The 24,208-nt window shown below is 57.2% G+C and overlaps 1 protein-coding gene and 1 long non-coding RNA gene across 6 annotated transcripts in view; one reads left to right on the top strand and one right to left on the bottom strand.

Annotated features, from left to right (window-relative positions):
• The window catches only part of MEF2A (myocyte enhancer factor 2A), a 60,946-nt gene extending 47,399 nt beyond the window's left edge, over positions 1–13,547 (top strand). For 4 of the 5 annotated variants that reach the window (XM_079763912.1, XM_079763910.1, XM_079763908.1 and 1 more), the window contains 4 exons: positions 1,015–1,202; positions 5,310–5,436; positions 8,871–8,997; positions 10,023–13,547. In XM_079763912.1, the coding sequence (XP_079620038.1) occupies positions 1,015–1,202; positions 5,310–5,436; positions 8,871–8,997; positions 10,023–10,371 (791 nt within the window). In that variant the 3' untranslated portion in view covers positions 10,372–13,547. The remainder of the gene's footprint in view (positions 1–1,014; positions 1,203–5,309; positions 5,437–8,870; positions 8,998–10,022) is intronic. The other variant, XM_079763911.1, reaches the window with a different exon arrangement.
• Positions 1,234–23,667, bottom strand: LOC307094838. Its single transcript, XR_013813134.1, has 3 exons — positions 23,621–23,667; positions 3,895–3,985; positions 1,234–2,164 (listed from the first exon to the last, which is right to left on the bottom strand). It is a non-coding gene; the product is annotated as an uncharacterized lncRNA (long non-coding RNA).
• Between the last annotated feature and the right edge of the window lie 541 nt (positions 23,668–24,208).

A 24,208-nucleotide genomic window follows, 5' to 3' on the forward strand; every position in this document is an offset into this window, starting at 1 on the left:
TCACTTACTGTCCGCTCAGCCTGCTCAGAGCCATTCCCACCGTCTCCCACAGCCCCAGGCCTGGGCCCGCGCCTGCTCTCTGTCTCCTCCTGAGCTCCGTGTGCGGGACCTTAGAGTGCGCTCCCGCCCTTATCTAAGTGTAGCTCTGACCTCTCCCTGCCCCGGGAGTAGGCCGGCTCCTGCTCCTGCTCCTGGAGGAAAAGCTGCGTGAAGACCTGTGGATTTCCTCTTTCCTGTACCTCCCCCTGGTGTCCCACACGTAATAGGGTGGAAAGGGTTACTTCCCCAGCGTGAAGGTAGCTCCGTGTTGTGCGAGTGGAGAGGTTGCTAAGGTTGTGCCAACGCCAAGTCCAGTAGAGAATTTGGGGGCCACTCAGCCCTCCAGTGACTCCGAGGTCACTGTTCCGAATATCTTCTTTTTTGGTCGATTTGTGTGTGGTGTAAGCTGGCGGTCTAGTTTAATTTTTTTGCGTGTGTCTGTCCAGTTTTCCCCATGCCATTTATTAAATAGACTCTTTACTCCATTGTGTGCTGGCCTCCTTTGTTATGGATTATTTGACCACACAGGCGCGGTGTTTTGGGGGGTCTCTACTGTTCCACTTGCCCACGTCAGTTCTTACGCCAGTGCCATGCTGTTTGGATTCCTGTAGCTTGTATGGTAGTTTGATGCCAGGTAGCGTGATACCTCTGCCTTTGTTTTCTTCTCAGGATTGCTGTGGCTATTTGTGGTCTTTTGTGGTTCCATATACATTTTTGGAATATTTTGTGAAAATATTCCAAATGTTCTCGTTTGTGAGATACAGTAGTACATCGAGCTTAAGCGTTATGTCTATTTCACACTTTGGCCAACTTCCTCTGCTTATTTAAAAATATTCAAAGGCACACGGTGAGCTGCTAATGAGTTTTCTTACAGAACTCGTCTGAAATCAGAACTGGGGGAAACTTGCCTCAGACTCACACCCAAGTACGTGGATGGCTCTGTTTATGTTAACGAGTGATATTTCTTTTTTCCAGGGAATGGCTTTGTAAACTCGAGAGCTTCTCCAAATGTAATTGGAACTACGGGTGCGAATAGCTTAGGCAAAGTGATGCCTACAAAGTCTCCCCCCCCTCCAGGTGGCGGCAACCTGGGCATGAACAGCCGAAAGCCGGACCTTCGCGTCGTCATCCCTCCGTCCAGCAAGGGCATGATGCCCCCCCTGGTACGTCACCTTTCCTTCCGTTTCCTTCCTCAGAGCACGCGTCCTACACACTCTCGAGCTATATTTCCTTTTTAAAATATACTTTTATTGATTTCAGGGAGGAAGGGAGAGGGGGACAGAGAGAGAGAAACATCAACGATGAGAGAGAATCTCTGATTGGCTGCCTCCTGCACGCCCCCTACTGGGGATCAAGCCTGCAACCCGGGCCTGGACCCCTGGCCTCCTGGTTCCTAGGTGGATGCTCCATCACTGAGCTGTGCTGGCCGGGCTCGGTCTCTATTTTCTTCTGGAATGTTCGTACTTCCCTAGAACCTGGACTTGTTCCTGATGATTATTCCATGGGAAGTTACCATTTGAAGGAACAAGTCAACTTTAAATACACAGAAATCAGAGTCTGGAGAACCAGACCGGTTATTTAAAATTAACGCTGAACAGGGAGAGGTTCTTTCTTCTCTGTGGAGGGCCTACTTTTAGTGACCTACTGTGCCTGCTTTCTGTGAGGAAACACTACTTGTTAGAAAACTCTGCACACCAAGGAGAACTGTGTGGGACAGGGAAGAATGCATAAAAACGTGAATGAGTTACTTTGCAAGTAAGTTTATTTCTTCTCAAAAAACCTTCCCCTGTGAGTCTGTGAAGAACAGTCTCCGGCCCGGCCGCTGGCAGTGTCTGCGCCGTCCCGGCCTCGTTGGCTGTTGCAGGCTGTGTCCGGAAGCGGAGCGCCTGCCCCCCCCCCCCCCCCGGTCTGTAGGAAACACCCCACCCGCAAGCTTCCCAGCGGCTCTCCGTGTGGCGGCCGGTGCCAGCAGGCCGGGGGCCTCTGGGCGGGGCAGCCGCGGGCTCGCCACCTGAGCTTCACGAGGGGGAGATGCATCAGCTCAGGCAGTCACTCCGCATTTGGTAGCTAACGCTGGGGCTCCCGCACATCTTCCTGTGCGTCAGCTCATCCCCCAGGACCTGGCCTGGCGGGTCGAGGGGAGGAAACAGGAGAGGTTAGTACGGAAGAGCCAGGCCCAGACGCGGAGTCCTAAAGCCGTGGTCGGCAAACCGCGGCTCGCGAGCCACATGCGGCTCTTTGGCCCCTTGAGTGTGGCTCTTCCACAAAATACCACGTGCGGGCGCGCACGTATAGTGCGATTGAAACTTCGTGGCCCATGCGCAGAAGTCGGTTTTCGGCCTGGGCAAGTCCATTTTGAAGAAGTGGTTCTAACGCTGAGTCACACTCAAGGGGCCAAAGAGCCGCATGTGGCTCGCGAGCCGCGGTTTGCCGACCACAGTCCTAAAGCAAAGAAGGACTTTTCATCCGGAGATGCCACTGGACCCCGCCGGCCGGCCAGCGCCCTCGGGCCTGTGGCAGGAGCCTGTGCGCAGGTGCAGCCAGAAGGGTAGGCGGAGCTGGGGAGACACGCTTCAGAGCCCTGGCCCTGGGGACTGACAGACATCTTCCCAGGCGTTGGGCGGCCACAGCAGACAACAAGTCACCTGTGTGGCCGCGTGTGCAGTGATCTCGGGGTGTCCAGCACCCCCTTGTCCGCATGACATGTTTTCCTAGAAGCCTCTCTCTGCGAGTTCCGCCGCTAAGTAACTCTCTTCTCCCTCTCTGTCCGCGTGCAGTCGGAGGAAGAGGAGTTGGAGCTGGTGAGTGGGTGTCTGTTACAGCGATGTGGAAAGTACTAACTCGATGTTTTAACAACCAATGTTCCCTCTGCTACACAGCTTTCTTTCTTGTTATCAAACACGATAGAAACACTGTGAATAACTAAACCAGCCTACTGGTAATGTGGCGTCTAGTTTATTTGTACTTGTCCATCTTGATCCATTTTGTTGGTTGGAGGGAACATTGGCATAAACAGTAGCTGTCCATGATCAGGAGACAGTTGTTACAGCTTTTAAGGAAAGATGCAAAATGCCGTATATAGCTCCCCAAGTTACTGACATATTCTTAGAAGATGACTTCACCTTCCTCAGAGTAACACATGGCCACGTGTTATTTCTCTCTCAAGATGGTGACATCACTGCTGGTGAGGTCACCTTCTGCAGAGCTGGGCTCGCTCATTGTCCACTGAGCAGTCTGCACCCCCCAGGGGCTCCCTGTGTGCCAGCAGGGATGCCTGTCAGTGCCCACAGACAAACTTACTAGTTTCTATCAAGACTTTTCATTCTCAAAAAAAAGTAGCTATTAATACCCTTTTTTCCAAAACATGATTTCTATTGGCTTTTCTTCTAGAAAATAAGTTGGACTAAAAAGAACTTTCAGTTGATGTTTCTTCTTTGCGAACTAAAACCCAAACCTCATAGAAGTGATGAGACGAATTCAACGTCAGCTGCTAATTAGAGGACTTTTAGGGGAATGAGTCTTGAAAATGTTTCCTTTTTAGCATGGACAGAGGGTCAGACTGCATGAACGCATGGAGAATGGCATCTGTTGGTTTTATTTACACACACGTGTGTGTGTGTGTGTGTGTGTGTGTGTTGTATGTGCATGCTGGCCTGTTTTGCACAATTTATTTTAAAACGAGCTCATTCTTTATTGAACTTGGTGATTGCTCGTAGATCTGGATGTGGTTCATTATATCATGTGCAGATTTGGACCGTCTATCGGGGAAATACTTAATGACACAGCAATGTTTACAAATGGAAGTTTACAATTCGAGATAAAATAATTTAGATTAGATTAGATGTCACTATTTACCCTTAAGTTGATATCATGAATGTGTCCTTTTGGATTATCCAGCAGTACGTCGCCCTCTAGTGGTTCCGGAAGTCACAGCGCCAAACACCATCTGTTAGAATGTAGAATTTGAACTTGGATATAATCATTGATGGCTCTGACCCAAAGTGAGGAAGGAGGTGTCCTGGAGCCAGGCCCGAGACCCCAATTCTAGACCAACTGTCCTCCTCACGGCTCCGGGGACTGGCTCCGGACCCCAGGCCCTGTAGGACCTTGGGCCGGAGGGGTGGCGGGACCACAGGTCTGTTGCTTTTGCGCAGGACTGTGTTCGGGGAAGGGAGTGATTTCCCAGTGCTTGTGAGGTGGTGGGTCTGGGACGAAACCCGGGCCGCGGACCCACATCCTGAATGTGCTCCCCACATTCTCTGCCTGAAGATCGTACAGGAAATACAAACTAGGGAGAGAGAACCGAGGTTGGGTCCTTAGCCAGTGACCCATGTTCGGTCCATAGACCTACCCCCAGGCCTCCCCTGCGTGCAGACGACACTGGGAAAGTGGGGAGAGGAGCCCATGAGTCGATGCCTCGTCCTCTCGGGCGCTGACTGGGCCTTTACAACCTGCCGGGTACAGGCCTCCCTGCTCCCTCGGACGCCACTGAGCTGGTGGCTTTCTCTGCCCCGCCCCACGGAGCATGGCTGCTCATCCCTCTGCCCCCGGCTTTTGGGAGGTTCCTGTAGCCACGGCGGCGAGAAGCGGCCGCCGCTCCTCCTAGTCCACACGGGACAGGGACTGCCCCGCCCGCCCTGAGGCCCCGCTGGTCCTGCTGCTCCCCTGGGTGCGGGCAGGACGCCGTGGGGATGGGGCGCCGGCGAGCAGCCGCTACGGGCATTCACACCCTGTCCAGGCCCTTTCCCCACAGCCCCTGCCCACCCCGCAGACGGGTGGGCGATGTGGGTAACGAGGGAGGGCACGCGTGTAGGAGGGCAGGGGCGCATGGGAAACCTGTACCTTCCCTAAAACACAGTCTCAATGTCAGAAATGCAGACACATCCCGGCTGCAGGACCCCAGGGAGGAGCCCGGCGGGAAGGGGTTGGCCCTGGGCCATGGACTTCGTTCCCCGGACACGGATGCCCGGCCGGCCCGGGTACTTAACCCGCCGGTGTCGGCCTCCGATGCCCACACGGGGCGTCGCTCACAGTGCGAGGCCCGGCTGGCAGCCGGCAGCCCTGGAGGAGAGGCGAGGGGCCCGAATCATCGCTGCAAAGTCTGTCCCTCAGCGTGAAGTGTTCAGCTCTTCCCGGCTCTCACCGCGTCCCTGCTCAGGAAGGGGCCCGGCCCAAAGCTGGGCAATGCCGCTCCTCAGCGGAATGTGATTTCCAAGGCGCAGCCTGAGCAGGTTCCTCCTGATGACACCCCCCCCCCCCCCCTCCCGCAGAGCGCGCAGCGGATCAGCAGCTCGCAGGCCTCCCAGCCCCTCGCCACCCCCGTGGTGTCCGTGACGACGCCCAGCCTGCCCCCGCAGGGGCTCGTGTACTCGGCCATGCCCACCGCCTACAACACAGGTAAGTGGCTCACGCCTCCGTTCTGTCACCCACGTGTGCGTCTGTGACTTTAAAGAACACATTTGTGGACGTACACGCTTGCCAGCTTCTGAGACTCATGTGTGCATTGGAAACACACGCCGCCTTCTAGAACATTACAGACAAGACACGGCCAGCGAGGGGTTTCCCAGCGCGACCTTGGTGACTCACAGGCACAGCAGCCGCGAGGAGGACACAGCGCCTCCCCCAGGCTCTGAAGTAGCCGTTTCCCTCGCGCCCCGTTAACCCACTTCGGGGAGGGCCGGGCCTGTCGGACCCGGGAGTCAGGAGGCAGCACCCGCTCCCTCGTGCCCTCCGGGACCCGCCCGGGGCTCCGTGTGCGCTGAGGGCAGAGCCAGCCAGGCCTCAGCCGAGCGTCCTCCCTCAGGCCCTAGGCCTTGCATCTCACAGCGCCCCTCGGGGGTGAGGGGGCGACGGAGGCTGCCGAGTGGGGGCGCTCAGTGCAGTGGGCCCTGTGCTCTGAGGCCTGGCAGACGCTGGGTCCCGGTCGCTGCAGAGGGAGCAGGGATGGGGGACGGGTAGCCTTGCAGCTCAGGGAGCGGACGCCTTACGCTGCGATGGTGCAGGGCTGGACGCAGGTCCGCTCGTCCTGGGCCTGAGGGTCGCACTGAGGGCGCGGAGCCGGGCCCCCTCGATGGCTGCTTTCTTCTCTTAGAACACGTCACTACGGTTTCCAGTGTCGGCAGGGAAGCGGGGCTCATCCCAGCCTCGGGGCGCTGAGCGAGGCAGCGCAGCCGTGCGCTGGGGACTGGGGGTGCGGGGGGCCACCAGCTTAGAGCTGGGAATGCAGGGCCGGGGCAGGGTGAGGGGAAGGTCAGGCGTGTGGGCTGAGCAGCTGGGGCTGAGCTGGGGCCGGAGGTAGACCAGAGACTGAGCGTTTCCTGCAGGTTTGCATGGAAGAGGGCGTGGTGAACGGGAATGGGGGGGAGGGGGTCTATGGGGGAGAAAGAACGACACTGGAATGGCCCGCTACAGTGGAGTTCGGGCTCCATACCCGCTCTGGCCTGAAGGCGTGCGTGACCCAGGCGGGAGGGCGCTGGGTGTTGGAGGCGAGACTGCAGAGGCCATGGGGGTGCAGACGTTCTCTTGAGCGCTGGGAGCCGTGGGGTTCTAAGCAGGGAGGTGTCCTAGCTGTTGTGGCTGCAGTGTGTGTGTGTGTGTGTGTGTGTGTGTGGGAGGGGGGCAGGTGGAGCAAGGCCACGTGGGCAGGGCAGTGGCCGGGGACAGCAACTAGAACCAACCGGACGTGGGAGAGAAGGGTCCAGGGTGACCCCAGGTTGTGGGCTCCAGCAGCGAGGTGAAGGCCGCTGCGATAAGGAGGCGTGGAGGAGAGAGGAGTGGACATCGCAGTGACAGTCCAGCCGGTGGTGGGAGGCGTGGGCTTCGGGGCTCACTGTGGAGGCATCGGTGTGATGGGCGCCCCCCAACTGCTGTGGGGCCGGGTGAGGGCGTGGAGAACACAGGACAGTGCGAGAGGAGCCTGCTCCAACTCGGCTGCTGTGGGCTTGAGTTTTATTTTTCAGTTCCGTTGACCCTCACCATTCTTTTGTATTGGGGTCAGGTGGACAGCACTGTGGTTAAACAGCCCCCCACTTTACAGACTGATCCCCTCATATTTCCAATCTCCCCTCCTCCCTCCCCCCGCACTGCACGTCGTTATTACATTAAGACTCGAGTCCCCGTGCTGGACTGCCTTCCCACGACTGAGCTAACTGCCACTTCTCACCTCCCGTCCCTTCACCGTTCCCCCCGCACCTCCCCCCCACACACACACACACCCCTTTCCGCAGCCATCAGGCTGTCTCCGTCTCTGTGGGTGTTGTTCATTTTGCTCCTTAGAGTCCACACGTCAGTGAAATCATAGGGCGTTTTCCTGTCTGACTTACTTTGCTCAGCGTAACACCCCCTCGGCCCCCCCATGCTGCACGGAGGGAGGTGTCCTTTATGGGAGGGCTGGTCCACCCCCCCCCCCCCATGGGCACCTGGGCTGTGGCAAACAGCACTGCGGTGAACGGAGGGGTGTGAACGGAGGGTGTGCTGTATCCCCTCGGGCAGGAGCCTCGCTGTGGCTGGGGCACAGGCAGTGTCATTGTTAATGTTTTGAGGAAACTCCAGTTTCCACAGCGGCTGCGCCCTCTGCACTCCCACCAGCAGTCACGAGGGCTCCCTCCTCCCCGCATCCCCCCAGCACCTGGGGGTGACGGACGGATGGCCGCCGTTCTGACGGGTGAGGCCGTACCTCCTTGTGGTTCCGGTCTGCCGCCGGCTCCTGCAGGTCCTCTGGAGCAGGGCCGCCTTGAGGCCCTCGGCCATCTTTCATTGGAGCGTGTGTCCCTGCCGGGGGACCTGTCAGACCAGCAGCGCTGAGCGGAACGTCAGGTTTCACCGCCTGCCTTCCTTCCAGGAGTCAGTTCCTGAGCCCGACCGTTAAGTCCTGATCCGTCTGAGCCGATTTCCCCTCGGAGGGTGGAGGGCGGCCCCGTGCTGTGACCGTCTACGCAGCGGAAGCTCTTGCCTCCTTGGTCACGTGCCGCTGGCGTACAGGCGTGGCATCTTCCTGGGCGCCGTCTGTCCCGCTGATGGTGTTTGTGCGTCAGCCTGTGGTGGGGCTAGTGTCGGGCAGGTCACACCTCCACCTTGGTTCTCTCTCAAGACCCCTGGGTTCCTCAGGGCCTCTGAGTTCCAGACACATTTTTGATTCTTTGGTCGAGTTCTGTGAAAAGCACCGTTCAGCTGCTTTTAAAAAAATGGCAACTTGGTGGGAAGACCAGCTTCTTGACACACCCGTGGAGCCGTGAGACAGTTAAGGTAGGAGAGCTTTGGGCACGCTCATGTAGAACTAAGGGACCTGCCCCGACGAGAGCCAATGAGGAATGAAGTGGCCGAGGGAGTGCGCGGGTCCGAGCCTTGTGTGTTGGGGGACAGGTGGACTGGAGCAGGCCCAGGAGCGACCTGCCTGTCGTCCGGGGCAGTTTCCTCATGAACTTGAGCGCAGGTCGCTTGCCCTCGAGGGTGACGGCAGTCCCGTAGCAGAGGGGGCGAGCTGTGCAGTGACACGTGGCTGCCTAGGACACGGAGCTGGACACGGAGCAGGCCGTGCGGACAGGGACCCGTCGGCCCGAGCTGGAGGGTGTCTGTGTTTAGGATGCTAGTGGGGGGAGGGGGGTATTTAAAATAAGTTGCCTAGCAACAGCCTTGGGCGATGGCTTTGTATTATTTACAAGTATCTCCACTTTTTGTGAAATTATAAACTGTGAACATTTGGTACAACATGGAAGCTTCCTTTACTGACATGACCTCAGACCACGGAAGCGAGCGAGGTCTGGAAGCTCCCCCAACGTCTAGGAACGTAGGACTCCTAGAACATCGCGCCCACAAGCCGCCCTCTCTTGCAGATTACTCGCTGACCAGCGCGGACCTGTCGGCCCTGCAGGGCTTCAACTCCCCGGGCATGCTGTCGCTGGGCCAGGTGTCCGCCTGGCAGCAGCACCACCTGGGCCCGGCCGCCCTCAGCTCCCTGGTGTGAGTACCCCCCCCCTGCTGCTCCCTCCCGCTCGGGTCTGCTCTGCTGACGTCCACGACTCTCCCACAGCGACGAGGACCGGCCCCGTGTCCTGTCCCCCTGCTCCCTGGCCTCCGTCCTGCCCCCACAGCGTTCAGGCGGCCGAGGGTTTGGAGGAAAACCTGGTTTGCAGGCTCTGTACGGGCTGGGAGGCTGCGGCACGAGGCGTTCCTCGAAGAGGTTCAGGCAGCCAGGCTGCGATGGGCGTGGGGAGGCACTCAGATCGAGGGGGACGGCTCAGAGGGCACCACGCACCCCCACCTCCCGTTTGAGAGGCAGCGGCCATCCTGAGGCCCCCTCGCCACACCCTCCCTCCACACAGACAGGCCTGGAAAAGGAGCCGCACCCTGGGCTCGCTGGGTCCCGGGGGAGACGAGGCAGACCCCCACACACAGAGGAAGCGCTCACCAAGACAACCTGCTCGTGGGCAGGTGTGGGCAGGTAGCTCTCCAGCTGTGAGGACACACACAGTCACCCTGGTTATTTCCCACGCAAGCACCTCTCAGACCACTCCGCTCGCCCGGAAGGGGAGAGGGGGGCAGTGGGAGCAGACACCACGCACAGAAGGACCGGAGGCCAGGGAGCAGCTGGGGACAGCGGAGCAGACCCGCCGGCCTCCTCCCTGCGGTTCCCGCAGCCCTCCGTGGCCCTGGGCCTGTGCTCTGCCTCCTGAGGGACACCCTAGGAATAGCACTGCGGGGGGGGGGGGGGTTTGTACCCCCTGCAGTCTGGGCAGCCTCCCCTCCTGAGGCTGCTGCTCAGGGGAGAGGGGCGGGCGGCCTGTGCAGAGCGGGGACGGGGGTGTGTGGGGGGGTGCTGCGTGCAGGGCCCGGGCTGTTCCTCCAGCCTCTGCCCGTGCGGCCTGGACATGGGCCGCTGGGCGCTCCGGCCGAGGCGCCGGCCTGGGCACAACTAGCCCCTCGGGTCGCAGCGGGGGGTGGGCTTTCTCTGGGGGCTCGGACCCGCTGACCCCCTTTCCCTGCAGGTCTGGCGCGCAGTTATCTCAGGGTTCGAGCCTCTCCATCACCAACCAGAACGTCAGCATCAAGTCGGAGCCCGTCTCGCCGCCTCGGGACCGCGTGACCCCCTCGGGCTTCCAGCAGCAGCCGCCGCCGCCCGCCCAGCCCCCCCAGCCCCCCGCGCAGCCCCGGCAGGAAGTGGGGCGCTCCCCCGTGGACAGCCTGAGCAGCTCCAGCAGCTCCTACGACGGCAGCGACCGGGAGGACCCGCGGGGGGACTTCCACTCCCCGGTGGTGCTGGGCCGGCCCCCCAACACCGAGGACAGAGAGAGCCCGTCCGTGAAGCGCATGCGGATGGACACGTGGGTGACCTAGGCCCGCCAGGCGGCCTGTGTGACCGCAGTGCACCGCCCCGCGCCGCACAGGGGGGGTCAGGACAAGAGGTAAAGCTATTTATATGTACATACATACATATCTGTCCCGTCACGTATGTATGTATGTGGTGTGAGTGTGTGTGTGGGTGTGTGTTGCAGACACAGATCAGGCCCTTCCCTGCCGACTTGTCCGTCTGCAGACGTGGGCCGTGGGCAGCTGGCCCGGCGCCCGGGACGCCTGTTTCCTAAGCGAGTTTTGCAGAGAAACGTGTGCCCGCAGGGACCTCGCCGCGGGGCCGTGTCCTCCCGAGAAACGCTTTGTAGACAGAGCAGCGCAGGAACCAGAAAGCAATACTGTACATAGTGTCCCCTCCCTCCCCACCCGCATGGCCTGCGAGGGGTGCATGGGGGAGGGCTCACCACAGGCAGAAACGAAACAAACCCCACGCCTCACCGTGTTGCACGCGCAGTGTATTGGGTCGAAGAAGTGATCTTTAGCTGAAGAGAGACTAGCAACGCATGAGACCCGCCGAGAACCCTAGCCTAGAGATAGAGAGCTAACCCAGCAAAGTAATATATTAAGTTATAATTGGGATATGGCAGAAGTTTCTTTTTACAGTCGCATCTTAAAAGTTAAAGAAACGGATTTTAGCTCATGTATATTTTATATGAAAGAAAACACCCTTATGAATTGATGACTATATATAAAATTATATTCACTACTTTTGAAAACATTCTGCTATTATTTATATAAGCCAAAGCTGTATGTTTAAAAAAAATTTTTTTTTTTTTAGAAAATAGCTTTATCTTGTTTTAACTTTTTAGTTTTATTCTAAAGGGGGGAAAATATCTTGCAAACAGAACCTTGGGGGAAAAAAGCCATGAACACTTATTATTCTATATATAAATTAAAAGTTGAGCCAAACTTTCTGTACATAGCATCTTAAATATATTATCACCTTCGATGTAAGTACCTATGTATTGTATGGTCACCAGATTAAAAAGTATATTTTTGTGGATTTGCCGCCAATTTGGGGGAAAAGGCGAGATCCTTGAGTAGAGTACTCACTGTTTGATATTTCCTATTTTGTTAAATATCCTGTACTTCGGGTGTTAATTACTAGCCGGTCTCTGCGAGGACTGTGCGCGGGGTCCCCCTCCTGGTGGTGTGTGTGTGCTGTTGCACTGTAATCCGTGTGCTGTGTGGGGTGAGCATCCTTCTATATTTTATATGTGTACATAAATAGCAAAGTGGCAAAAAAATTGGTGTTAAGTTCATCCTGCATAAGTAGAAAATGTGTTGTAACAGATTTTACAAGGCATTCTTGAAAACTTGCCTTTTGTGAGGAAAAAAATATAGTAGAAAAAGCTGACCTGATTGACAGAGAAAATGGCAAAACAGGTGTGCACCAAGGTTCCCTACGTGGGAAACGGTGAGGGAGGCACCCGTGGGGGCAGGGTCTTCTCTCGGGACCCCCTCGAGTGGCATGACGTGGCTGGTCACGGAGACGCCACTTCTGGGGGGACTGGGGTGCAGATCTGGGCTCGGCCCGCCACCCCGAGGTCAGTGCACCCTCAGCTGGGGCTTGACCACAGCCTTACCCTCACAGGAGGGAGTGGGGGTCCCAGGTTCACCGCTCCCGGGCTGGTGCCGTGAACAAAATTCCAAGCCCCGTAATGTATGTATATCTACCAATGTTTGAAATACTACTTTTCCTGAGAAACTCAAAATAAGGGTTCAAAATGCTGCTATTTTCTACTTTACATTTGCTAGGAGCAGCTGCCGACAGTTTGTACTGCGTTTTGTTTATCCCCCTGAGGTGCACCGTGCGCTCGGGGGACAAACGTCAGCCGGGCGGCCTGGCCCTCCGAGCCCCGGTCCACTCTGTCCTGATCGAGGCCAAAAAGGGAGGGAGCGAGGGGCTCTCTGCACACAGGGCTCCTTCGGAAAGGACTCGTTTTCCTTTAAAATGTCCTCCTCTTCCTGAACTGCTCCCTCACAGGCACATCCGTAACGCCCCCCTAATGGAGACCAGACAGCCCCCCACTTGCACCCCACCAGAGCGGGGACCCTGGCGGCGAACCTCCCCGCTCTGCGTGTCCATGACCTCCTGCTGCACCTGGGATGGGAGTCCCCTCACTCACTGTCCCTCTGTGTGCCTTACGAGACGGCTTTCCGACTGTATCTCGATAGTCCTCCTTCCTATGCAGGTTTCCGATCAGTACGCCCGCTGTTCCTAACACAGCGCCACGCGGGGCAGCCACCCCCGCACCCACAGCCACACCGACCGGGAGCGAGGGGCTGTGCTTCCAGGGACTGAATCCAGACTGTTACCCTCGCCCCACACGCAGTGACCGGGAGCACGTGACCTCCTCCCCATGACGCCACGTACGAACACGCCTCCTGCTGGGCGCCACCCGACTGGGCAGGACACTAGCGGGGTCGCCCAGCACCTCCATTTCTCACCCTTTTAGACGCAGGGTTTTGTATGACACCATCACAAACTTACCTTTCCCGAGGAAGTATTTTACTACTAAACAAAAAAAGCTCAGCGGGAATGGCACTGGTCGGTCCAGTTTCCAGCCGCTGTCCTTCCATCAGGACCCCACCCCAGGGAGGGCGAGGGTCCCCATCGTACGTCACACGGCCCCCCCACACTCCATCTCGAGCCCCCAGTACGTCCACTGCGTTAGAGACTAAATCAGGGTTTGTTCTAAAGGAACGTTTCACCATCCCGCCCCCCCCCCCCCCCCCAGCATCCATCCGTTTTCCGCACGAACCATCCCGCGCACGAGAGACCCACGGTGAACAGGCCAGGGGCCCCTGGCCGGGAGCGCAGGGAGCCAGGCGATGTGAGAATGTGGAAGGACTGACAAATGCAAACGGCCCTTTCTCTGTAGCACTCCCTCCCTTTGCTGTGCGAGAAGACACTGCTTTGCTATATTTAAAACGGCTTTTTTACAAGAGATTTATGTCTTTGGTAAATGTTTGTAGTCACCAGTTCACACGGAAGCTGTACACGGTTTGATCATGTGAACCTTTGGCGGCACAAGCTGGACTTTGTTGCCATCCTTGAGATGAAAAATAAGTTAATCTTTTCCCTGACGTGTTTTTTCTTCCTTCTACAATAAACATGATAGTGAACTTTTTACCAAACCGTCCGACTGCTCGAGGCTGTTGTAACTGTGTGTCCTGCGCGCCCCGCGGTCAAGGCGCCTGGCTCCTCCCGCGGCCTCCAGACCGGCCTGTGGTCCCCGAGCCGGTCCCTGCCCGAGGCCTTCCCGCCCGCAGCGCCAGCCTCACCCTGCGGGCCTGGGGGTTCACGGGCCCTGGTTGCGGGCGGAAGTGAGGAAGGGGCGGCCGACAGCAGATCCCACTTATCTCGGTTGTTTTACCCCAAACGCACACAGCCTGAGGCAGAGGCAGACGCTCAGGAAGCGGGTTCCCTGCCCAGGCCGAGGCGGAGAAGGGCCTCCCCGTCCGTGTACCCAAGTAGCTGCACGTGTGCTGTCCGTCAACGGCAAAGCTCCCCCTTCCTGCTGCTGCCCCTGCCGGCTGCCGTGAGGCTGGTGGGTTTGAAAGCTGGTTGAGTCCTGTGGCTAGAAGTACTCGAACCCCAGCTGCAGCTACTCAGTGCCCCCGTTTCTAAGCCGAACCCCACCTGCAGCTACTCAGTGCCCCGTTTCTAAGCCGAACCCCACCTGCAGCTACTCAGCGCCCCCGTTTCTAAGCCGAACCCCACCTGCAGCTACTCAGCACCCCCGTTTCTAAGCCGAACCCCACCTGCAGCTACTCAGTGCCCCCGTTTCTAAGTCGAACCCCAGCTTCAGCTACTCAGTGCCCCCGTTTCTAAGTCGAACCCCAGCTGCAGCTACTCAGTGCCCCCGTTTCTAAGTCGAACCCCACCTGCAGCTACTCAGTGCCCCCGTTTCTAAGCCGAACCCCACCTGCAGCTACTCAGTGCCCCCGTTTCTAAGCTGAACCCCACCTGCAGCTACTCTGCCCCCGTTTCTAAGCCGAACCCCACCTGCAGCTACTCAGTGCCCCCGTTTCTAAGCCGAACCCCACCTGCAGCTACTCAGTGCCCCCGTTTCTAAGCTGATCCTACCTGCAGCTACTCAGTGCCCCTGTTTCTAAGTTGAACCCCACCTGCAGCTACTCAGTGCCCCCGTTTCTAAGCTGATCCTACCTGCCTGGCAGCAGCCAGGAGAATGACTTCCGTGGGCGCCCTCTGCCCGCTGGGGGTTCCTGCCGCCTGTCCAGGGGCTCACGGGTTGTGGACAAGGAGGGAAGCAGTGTTCCCCACCTCCCACGGGTAGGGGTGCCACAGCGGTGCGGGGCACAGGGCAGGGGCTCCGGGGGGGAGGGGAGGGGGGCCACCAGGCAGCGGGTGAACCGGGTGAGGAGCTGAGCACAGGCTGCCCCCCAGGCCCCGCCCCCCTCGGCCCTGGCCTCGGCCCCTCCTCACACAGCTGCACTAACTGCTTCCTGTGGAACCCTGCCCGCCCCCTTCACCTCTTTGAAATGAATTTTTTAAGTTGGAAAAGCAGAGTTTCCATGTGTGTCACCTAACTTCCCTGGCGCTAACACTCCCGGAGCCAGAGCAGCAACACCCGAAGGGGCCTCCCTCCCCGGGGGCCGGCCCGTCCTGGGGCCCCTCGCCGGGCAGCCGGGCGGGCACCGTGACCAGGGCCCCGAGCGTGGCTGTGCTGTGCCGGGTGCTCCCGGGACCGGAATGGGCTGCACCCTGGGGCCATGGTGCCGAGGCCTCAGGCCACGTGGCGCGGGCCCTGACCACCTGCTCCGTTTCCACTGGGCTCCACCGGAAGTCACCGCCTCCCCTGTGCCTGCCGAGTGTCTCGGGGACACGCTGAGACAGACGGGCTCCCCGCACACTTCCACCCCGCGGGACAGCATCTCCTCTGCGAGGATGACTGCCCTCTCCCTGGTGCCCCGACATCTACTCACCGAGCCGTCCACCCTCCCCGCTCCCCGCAGGGGACCCGCTTTAGTGTGTGCGTTACAACCAGCACCGTCAGGGCTCCGTTCCTCACGCCACCCCCGCTGTGGCCTCCGAGCGCGCCTCCCGCGGGACCCCACGCTCTGGGCATCACCTTCCTCCCCGGCAGCAGCTCCCTCCCGCTGCCCCGCCTCGTGCTGACCAACAACTTCTCCAAAGAGGAGACCAAAGGGGAAGTCAAGACCCAGCTTGAAACACGTGACAATGGAAACCGTGTACCAAACCGATGGTGCGGCAAAACAGTCCTTAGGGGGAGCGCCCGGTACTAAACGCACGGCAGCGAGACAGCAGAGAGCTCACGCCTCCCTCACCTCGAGGAGCTGAAAGGAAAAAGCCCACGTGGCAGCAGGAAGGAAATCACACACACTGAGGGGAGCAAATGCCAGAGAGTCAGAGAAACAGGGAAGATCAGTGAAACTAAGCTGGCTTTCTTATTTTTATTTTTTAAATATTTTTATTGATTCCAGAGAGGAAGGGAGAGAGAGAGAGAGAGAAACATCAATGATGAGAGTCATTCATTGGCTGCCTCCTGCACACCCCCTACTGGGGATCGACCCCACAACCCGGGTACGTGCCCTTGACCCAGAACTGGATTCGGGACCCTTCAGTCCACAGCCCAACACTCTACCCACTGAGCCACACCGGCCAGGGCTAAGCTGGTTTTTTACCAAAAAGATTACCAAGATCGATAAATCTTAAAATATCAGAACCGATGCCTGGACATACGTAGGCCCTGACATATGTAGGCCCTACTGTGAATTAACACCCACAAGTGGGGCAGCCCAGGTCAGACGGGCCCACCCCTGGGCTCAGGAGCCCTGAGCGGACCCAGCGCAGCGTCAGGAGATGGAACCAACCACCAGGTGGCTCCCCAGGCGACGGCTATCAGACGCTCCGGAGCCTGAGCGTCAGGAGGGAGCACCCCCAGACTCACTTCACAAGGCCGCCTGGCCCTGACCCCAAGCCAGAAAAGGACACTACAGCAAAGCGCAGACCGACGTCCCCACGAGCACAGAGGCAAACATCCTCCACGCAATCGCAGCGTCCTGCGGTCAGCGGCACAGCCAGAGGGCCGTTCACCACGCACGAGTGGGCTTTGCTCCAGGGATGCGAGACTGTCCAACCGAACATCCCAGATGGATCGCTGGGACACGCCCGCCTCCTTAACAAAACCCTACGATCATCTCGACGGGGCAGGAGAAGCACGTGGCAGAATTCAACATCCGTCCACGATACAAACTCCCAAGCACTCAGAGAGGAATTCCTCCCGTGACGAAGGCGCCTCGGCAAGCCCCCAGCTCGCGTCATGCTTCTTGGCGGAGGCCGGTGCCAGCTGAGAGCACGCAGGCCAGAGAGAGAAATAAGCATCATTTTGGAAAAGAAGTAAAATGGTCTCTACCTGAAGGTGGCAATTGTTGTTGTTGTTAATCCGCACCTGAGGGTACCTTTCCATTGCTTTTCGGGGGGGGGGGGGGGAGGGGGGGAAAGCAGAGGGAGAGGGTGTGGAGGGGGAGAGACGGAGAGAGAAATATCAGTGTGAGAGAGAGACACATCGAGTGGTTGCCTCCTGCAAACTGAGCGAATCCACAACCCAGGTAGGTGACCTTGACCAGGAATCAACCCCGTGACCTTTCAGTGCGAGAGGGCCAACACGCTAACCATTGAGCAACATGGGCCAGGGCCAGATGACAATCTTATGTCTATGTATGCATATTCCTAAAGACTCCCCCCCAAAACCGTTAGATCTAATCAATAAATTCAGGGCACAAAATTAACATGCAAAAATCAGTAGTGTGCATACACTATGAGTTATTTAAAAAAAAAAGGAAGAATCCCGTTTTAAAATAGCTCCAAAGACAATAAAACACTTCGGGATCCACTCCCGAGGGACAGGTGCAAATCTCCATACTGGAAATGACACGATACTGGCGGCAGCAGCGGAGGATACAAACACATGGCAAGGTATTCCCATGTTCATGGACTGGGGGGTTGACTAGTTTAAAAACTCCCCTATTACACTCAGCGTCATCTACAGACTCATGCTATTCCCTCTGAGATTCCAATGGCATTTTTTTGTTTGTATACAGAAGCAGAAAAAACAATCCTGCGCTGGCCGGTGTGGCTCAGTGGATAGAGCGTCGGCCTGCGGACTGAAGGGTCCCAGGTTTGATTCCGGACAAGGGCACATGCTCAGGTTGTAGGCTCGATCCCTAGTGGGGGGCGTGCAGGAGGCAGCCGATCCATGATTCTCTCTATTGATGTTTCTGTCTCTCCCTCTCCCTTCCTCTCTGAAATCAATAAAAATATATTTAAAAAAAAAAAAAAAAAAGCAATTCGCCCTGGCCGGTGTTGCTCAGTGGATAGAGCATTGGCCTGGGACCAAAAGGTCCCAGGTTCGATGCCGGTCAAGGGCACCTGCCTGGGTTGTGGGCTTGATCCCCAGTGGGGGACTTGCAGGAGGCAGCTGATCCATGATTCTTTCTCATCGTGGATGTTTCTATCTCTCTCTCCCTCTCCCTTCCTCTCTGAAATCAATACAAATATATTTTTTTTAAAAAAGCAATCCTAATTTATATGGAAGCACAAGAGACTCTGAATAGCCAAGGCAATCATCACAAAAAAGTCCGAGGCAAGGGCCATCAAACCCCCTGGTTTCAAGGTATGTTCTAAAGCTACAGTAATCAAAACAGTGTGGCAATGGCGTACAGACAGACACCAGCCACTGGGAAAGAGCTGAGAGCCAGAAATACACACAGGCAGAGCGACACGTCAGATTTGACAAGGGCGCCAGGCGTGCTCCGCGGAGAAAAGGCAGCCTCTTCGGTAACGGGAGAGTCACACGTAGAACATCCCGTCCGCCTGCGGAGGCCTGGCTTCCGGCATTCCTCTGTGCGGCTCAAATAAACACTGTACATCCTGGTCACCCCAGTCTGTGACCTTCAGTGACCGGCAAGGGACCCAGTGAGAAGGTACGGGGAAGCGGGGAGGGGCAAGGGGCAAGCTGTCCACTCTCCAGGCAATGCCCTGTTTCTGTGACTTCAAAGTGAGTGAAGAGCAATTTAGCTCCTTCCTTCATTCAATCATTCATTCATTCAACATTACTGTTTTTCCTTTATGCAAAGGACCAGAACGTCAGATTATACTGATGATTTTTACGTCCAATGTTTATATTAAAACTAGGGGCCCGGTGCACGAAATTCGTGCACTGGGGTGGGGGATCCCTCAGCCCAACCTGCCCCCTCTCACATACTGGGAGCCCTCAGGGGATGTCCTACTGATGGCTTAGGCCCGATCCCCACAGGAAGTGGGCCTAAGCCGCAGTCTGGCCTCCCTTTGTGGGAGGCAACTGTGCTGATCAGGGGAAGGCACCAGCCCCATCACCCCGCTGCTGCAGCCACTGCCAGTCACCACAGCCACCAAGGTGTTTTCATCAACACGGACTCCAGTCCCTTCACCATGAAAAAATGACAACTTTCTTTAGGCATTTTCAAGATGTGTCTTTCATAGGATATGCATTTCTTTCTTTCTTTTTTTTTTTTATCCTCGCCTAAGGATATGTTTCCATTGACTTAGAGAATGTGGAAGAGAAAGGGAAAGACAGAGGGAAACATCAAAGTCAGAGGAACACTTTGATTGGTTGCCTCCTGCCTGAGCCCTGATCTGGGCCCCGGCCAGGGAGGAGCCTGCAACCTAGGTGCATGCCCTTGATCAGAATCAACCCAGACCCTGCTGTGGGCAGGCCGAGGCTCTATCCATTGAGCCAAACCGGCTAGGGCAGGATATGACATTTCTTAGCCCTCCAGCAGCGGACCTTCGTTTTTTTCTCCAGAAGTGTGGTGGAAAAACCCTAGGTCACCTTTTTGGATTCTTATTACCCAAGTTACTAAGAATATTACCAGTGGCATACAGGCAGCTTAGCCAATGTGCAGTCAGAAAAGGTGTTTCCTCTATAGTTCACACCAATCCCGGGCTGGGCCCTGCCCAGGCCTAAAGCCTCTGGCCAAAGCTTTAGGCCTGGGCAGGGGACCTCCAGCTCCCTGTGATCGCAGACACTGCCCATTGGGCAGGGGACCCCAGCTCCCTGCAATCCACCACAGGAGCAGACGCCCTCGCAGGAGCGGACCCCCAGTTGCCTACGATCCGTCGCAGGCTCCCCGCTGGTGCCCAAGGCTGGGAAAGCCTGAGAAAGAAGAACAAAGTAGGAGGGATCTCAATACCAGATTTCAAGCTGTATTACAAAGCCACTGTTCTTAAAACAGCCTGGTACTGGCACAAGAACAGACATATAGACCAATGGAACAGAATAGAGAACCCAGATATCGACCCAAACCACTCTGCTCAATTAATATTTGACAAAGGAGGCACAGACATACAATGGAATAAAGACAGTCTCTTCAACAAATGGTGTTGGGAAAACTGTACAGATACATGCCAAAAAATGAAGCTAGATCACCAACTTACGCCATACACAAAAATAAACTCAAAATGGATACAGGACTTAAACGTAAGACGGGAAACGATGAAAATACTAGAGGAATCCACAGGCAGCAAAATATCAGACGTATGCCGAAAGAACTTCTTCACCGATACTGCCCTTAGGGCAATGGAAGCTAAAGAGAAAATAAACAAATGGGACTACATCAAAATAAAAAAGCAAAGGACACCAGCAATAAAACAACAAGAAAGCCCACTGCATGGGAGAACATAATCGCCAATGATATCAACGATAAGGGTTTAATCTCCAACATTTACAGGGAACTCATGCAGCTTAACAAAAAGAACATAAAACAACCCAATCAAAAAATGGGCAACTGATCTAAACAGACACTTTTCGAAAGAAGACAGAAGAAGACATATGAAAACCTGCTCAAAGTCACTAATCATCAGAGAGATGCAAATTAAAACAACAATGCGGTACCATCTCACACCTGTCAGAATGGCTATCATCAACAAATCAAAAAATGACAAGTGCTGGCGAGGATGCGGAGAAAAAGGAACCCTCGTGCACTGCTGGTGGGAATGCAGACTGGTGCAGCCACTGTGGAGAGCAGTATGGAGTTTCCTCAAAAAACTGAAAATGGAACTCCCATTTGACCCAGTGATCCCACTCCTAGGAATATATCCAAAGAAACTAGAAACACGAATCAGAAAGGATATATGCACCCCTATGTTCATAGCAGCACAATTCACCATAGCTAAGATTTGGAAACAGCCTAAGTGCCCATCAGCAGAAGAGTGGATTAAAAAACTTTGGTACAGCTACACAGTGGAATACTATGCTGTGGTAAAGAAGGAATTCTTACCATTTGCAACAACATGGATGGAATTGGAGAGCATTATGCTAAGCGAAATTAGCCAGGCAGAGAAAGATAAATATCACTCATTTGTGGAACATAATGAAGAATATAAACTGATGAATAAAAATAGATCCAGAGACAGAGAAACATCAATCAGAACGTCAAACCTCAGGGAAGGTGGGGGTCGGTGGGAGTAAGGGGGAGAGACCAACAGAGGGACTGTGTGCATGCATATGGGCCTAATCAATGGACACAGACAACAGGGGGGTGAGGGGTAATGGGGGAATAGGGACACATATGTAAAAAATAAAAATTAAAAAATTAATAAAAAATGTATAAGAAAAAAATGCTTTTAGGGGAGCCACAGGCACGGTGGTGAAAGGACCGCCTTTGCTCTACTTCTGTTAACTTCTGAGGCAACAGCGCCCCCGTCTGGCTGCCCCCCCACATCAGAACCCAGTGGGCAGCTGCGATGGACGTGAGCGCGCTCAGAACCCAGCTCTGTGCTCTCAGAGCTATGCCCTGGGATTCGGCCGCACCTTCTTTTGCACAGCACCCCTCGGCACACAGCACCCCTGGCGCACAGCATCCCCCCCATATCCCCCCCCCCCCCCCCCCCCGCGCACAGCACCCCTCAGGCTCCTCAGCAGCATGCGGAGAATCACCCACAAGTGGGGAAACCTTCCGGTCCAGGAGAAAGGGGTGACTGCGCTTTGGAAACCAGCTGGCCTGCACCTCCCGGAATGACACCGAGCGAGGTAAGGAGGAGGGGGTGCGGGCAGGGCGAGCCCCTCCGGCTGCTGTGTGAGCCTCCGGGCCGGCTCCACGGTTTGCTCGGAGCAAGGCCCCGTGGCGAGTGGAAAAGCCCGCGACCTGCGGACAGAGGCGCATTCTCGCCGACCCCCTCCCTCTTAGTCGGCAGCTGGTTCTAATCACCTGATGATCACACTGGGCTGAGGGGGTTTTCATCGACGCCCTGGAATCCGAGCAGAAGGTGTGTGAGACCGTCTGTCTGTCTGTGCCCCAACAAACTGACAGCGGACGTCTTTCCTCTCGACGGGAAGACGGGCGTTGGGTGGGGGCATATGCGGTCTCCCTGGGTCCACTGAGCACCCCCTCCGAGAACTCCCTGTAGCTGCTCGGTGTGCGGGGCAGGACTCACTCACACACATGGGCCCACACAGCCCGCCCACAGCAGCGTCTTACGAGTCAAATGTGCACATTTCAGCACAATTCGGCGCCCACACGTGTACCGGGGACCAGCCTGTCTGTCTCCCCGGAAACGCCGCCACACCCCACAGGTGTTAGCCACGGGGGCCTCGTCAGAGAGCAGAGTCACTTGAAGGAGGGAAAGTTTAGAGCAAGCTGCGGGCGGCCGTGGAGAAAGCCCGGAAAGCCATGGGCCGCAGAGCGTCAGCCATGCAGATCCACCACCTTCCCCCGGAGGAAACGCAGCCGCCGGCCCGGAGACGCTTTCCTACGTGCTTGGCCACTGTCACCACCCTGAGCACTAAAGACACAGAGAGAAACGGGGTGACACCGGGCACAGCGCAGAGGGGCTCGCTCAGGCAGCTCCAGAGAGCGACGGGCAACGTGACCAATCGAGTAAGGGACCACCAGCAAGCAAGGGTCAGAAAGAGACGCAGCCAAAAATAATAAATGAAAATAAAAATAAAGCAAGCACACTAAAGAAACTTTGCATAAGTTCTGCCTGGCTCCTCTGGCCCCATTAGGTCTTACATACCATGAGCTCGAAAGGAAAGGAAAGGTCCAGAATCTGTTTGGGGGCGGGGCAGGGAGGAGAGGGGGTTTGCAGAGAGGGCTCAGCCCGCCAGCTGGGACTCCTAGCCTGAGGCTGCCAGCCCAGGCCTGGGGGAAAGTGCTTGCACCTGTGAGCCCGGCGGCCTCGAATGTTCCGAGAGGCCTCTCCCAGCCCCTCTGCCCCAGGGCGGGGGGGGGGGGGGGGGGTAAGGGGTTGCCAGGCCTCCCCTGGGGGTCTTACTTGGCAGCCGCACTGCAGGGCCAGCTCCCGCTGCAGCAGCACGATGCTCCCCGCTCCCGGCTGCTCAGGGCGGTGGGCACAGAGCCACCTGGGGGGACTCTTCCTCCGAGGAGCCCCCCGCGTCCCCAGTCGCACAGGCCATGGCGGGGCCCTGGAAGGTCTTGGTTAGCACTCGCTGCTGCCTCAGGCTCTTAACTGCAAACCAAACCGGGGTAACTCCACACCAGCAGCCCCCCTCCCTCCGCGCTAACGGTGAGCGGCTCCTTAGAGCAAACAGTCCAAACGGACCCGGCACCAACTGTGTGTTTGTGCGGAAATAGAGGGCGAGAGAGACAGCAATAACAACACACTTTTTTTCCAATTGTTTTTTTCTGCTGCTGTTGTTCTTCTTCGCCCCTCAGTCTTCATCCGCACCTGTGACTCCCCAAAACCAGAAACGTGGAGAAAAAACTCTGCGGCCGAGAGGAGTAAAGGAGTGGCCGGGACCCCGGCACTGGGCGTCTCGACTCGGAACCGCGGTTCCAGACAACTGGACACAGTGGTTCAACTGGACAGTTCAGTGCCTTTGGGGACCCCAGCGGGACACCCCGCCCCCGCCCCCGCCCCGAGGGCCGCGCCCCTCCGCCCGAATTCAGGGCCGACAGGACCTCCCAGGCCTCAGTGTCCCGCAATGTCTCTTCCGTGAAAGGAAGGGGGTCCCCAAACAGGAGCTGGCACTCAAAACGGGGAGCGGCCCGCCTCTGCGCTTAGACAGGCGGGGCCCCAACTTGACACAGGGCACGACCTCTGACCTCCAACCCCAACCCCCTCGGGCCAGACCCCGTCGGCCGCCGCCCCTCCAGCAGCAGGAGGGTGGCCGGCCCCCCAGCCTCCTAGCCGGGCGAAGCTTAGCGCCCCGGACCCGGACCACAGCCCAGCAAACCCCGATACCTCAGCTCCCAGGTTCGCTGCGACCGTCGCCCGCGCCGCCGACCCGCTGCGCTTTCCCATTGGCTGCGAATATCAGCAGGACTGAGGGGCGAGACAGCCAATGAAATCGGCGGGGGGCGGGCACTAGAGCGAGTCCTGCTATCCTGACTGGTCAGCACCAGACCTGCAAGGAGCGTGGCTCGGGCCTAGGGGCGGGGCCGGGCTCGGGGGCGGGGCTGAGGCCGGGTCTGGGGGCGGGGCTGAGGCCGGGTATTGGGGCGGGGCCTGTATCGGGGGCGGGGCCTGGGCGGGGCCCCGGCTCTCCACCTGAGCCCCGCCCCGCCCTCCTGCCTGTCACGGGCTGTGATTCCCCGGGTGCCTCACTCCACAGGCGGGGGCCAGGCAGAGAAGGGCTCCTTTGCTCAGACGGGCGCGGGGTCCGCGGGTGGAGTTTGCTCCGCCCCGCCCGCGAGGAAAACAACAGTCCACCAGTGTAAACATTGAACCACCACAACTCGGACCTAAACCATTTAATTTATCGAATGCAGGAGGGCAGAGGACTCCTTCACCTTAAAGGTGATGGACTCACACACGAAATCACAAATGTCG

Source organism: Cnephaeus nilssonii, assembly GCF_951640355.1.
Source record: "Cnephaeus nilssonii genome assembly, chromosome: 24".
Lineage (NCBI taxonomy): Eukaryota > Metazoa > Chordata > Mammalia > Chiroptera > Vespertilionidae > Cnephaeus > Cnephaeus nilssonii.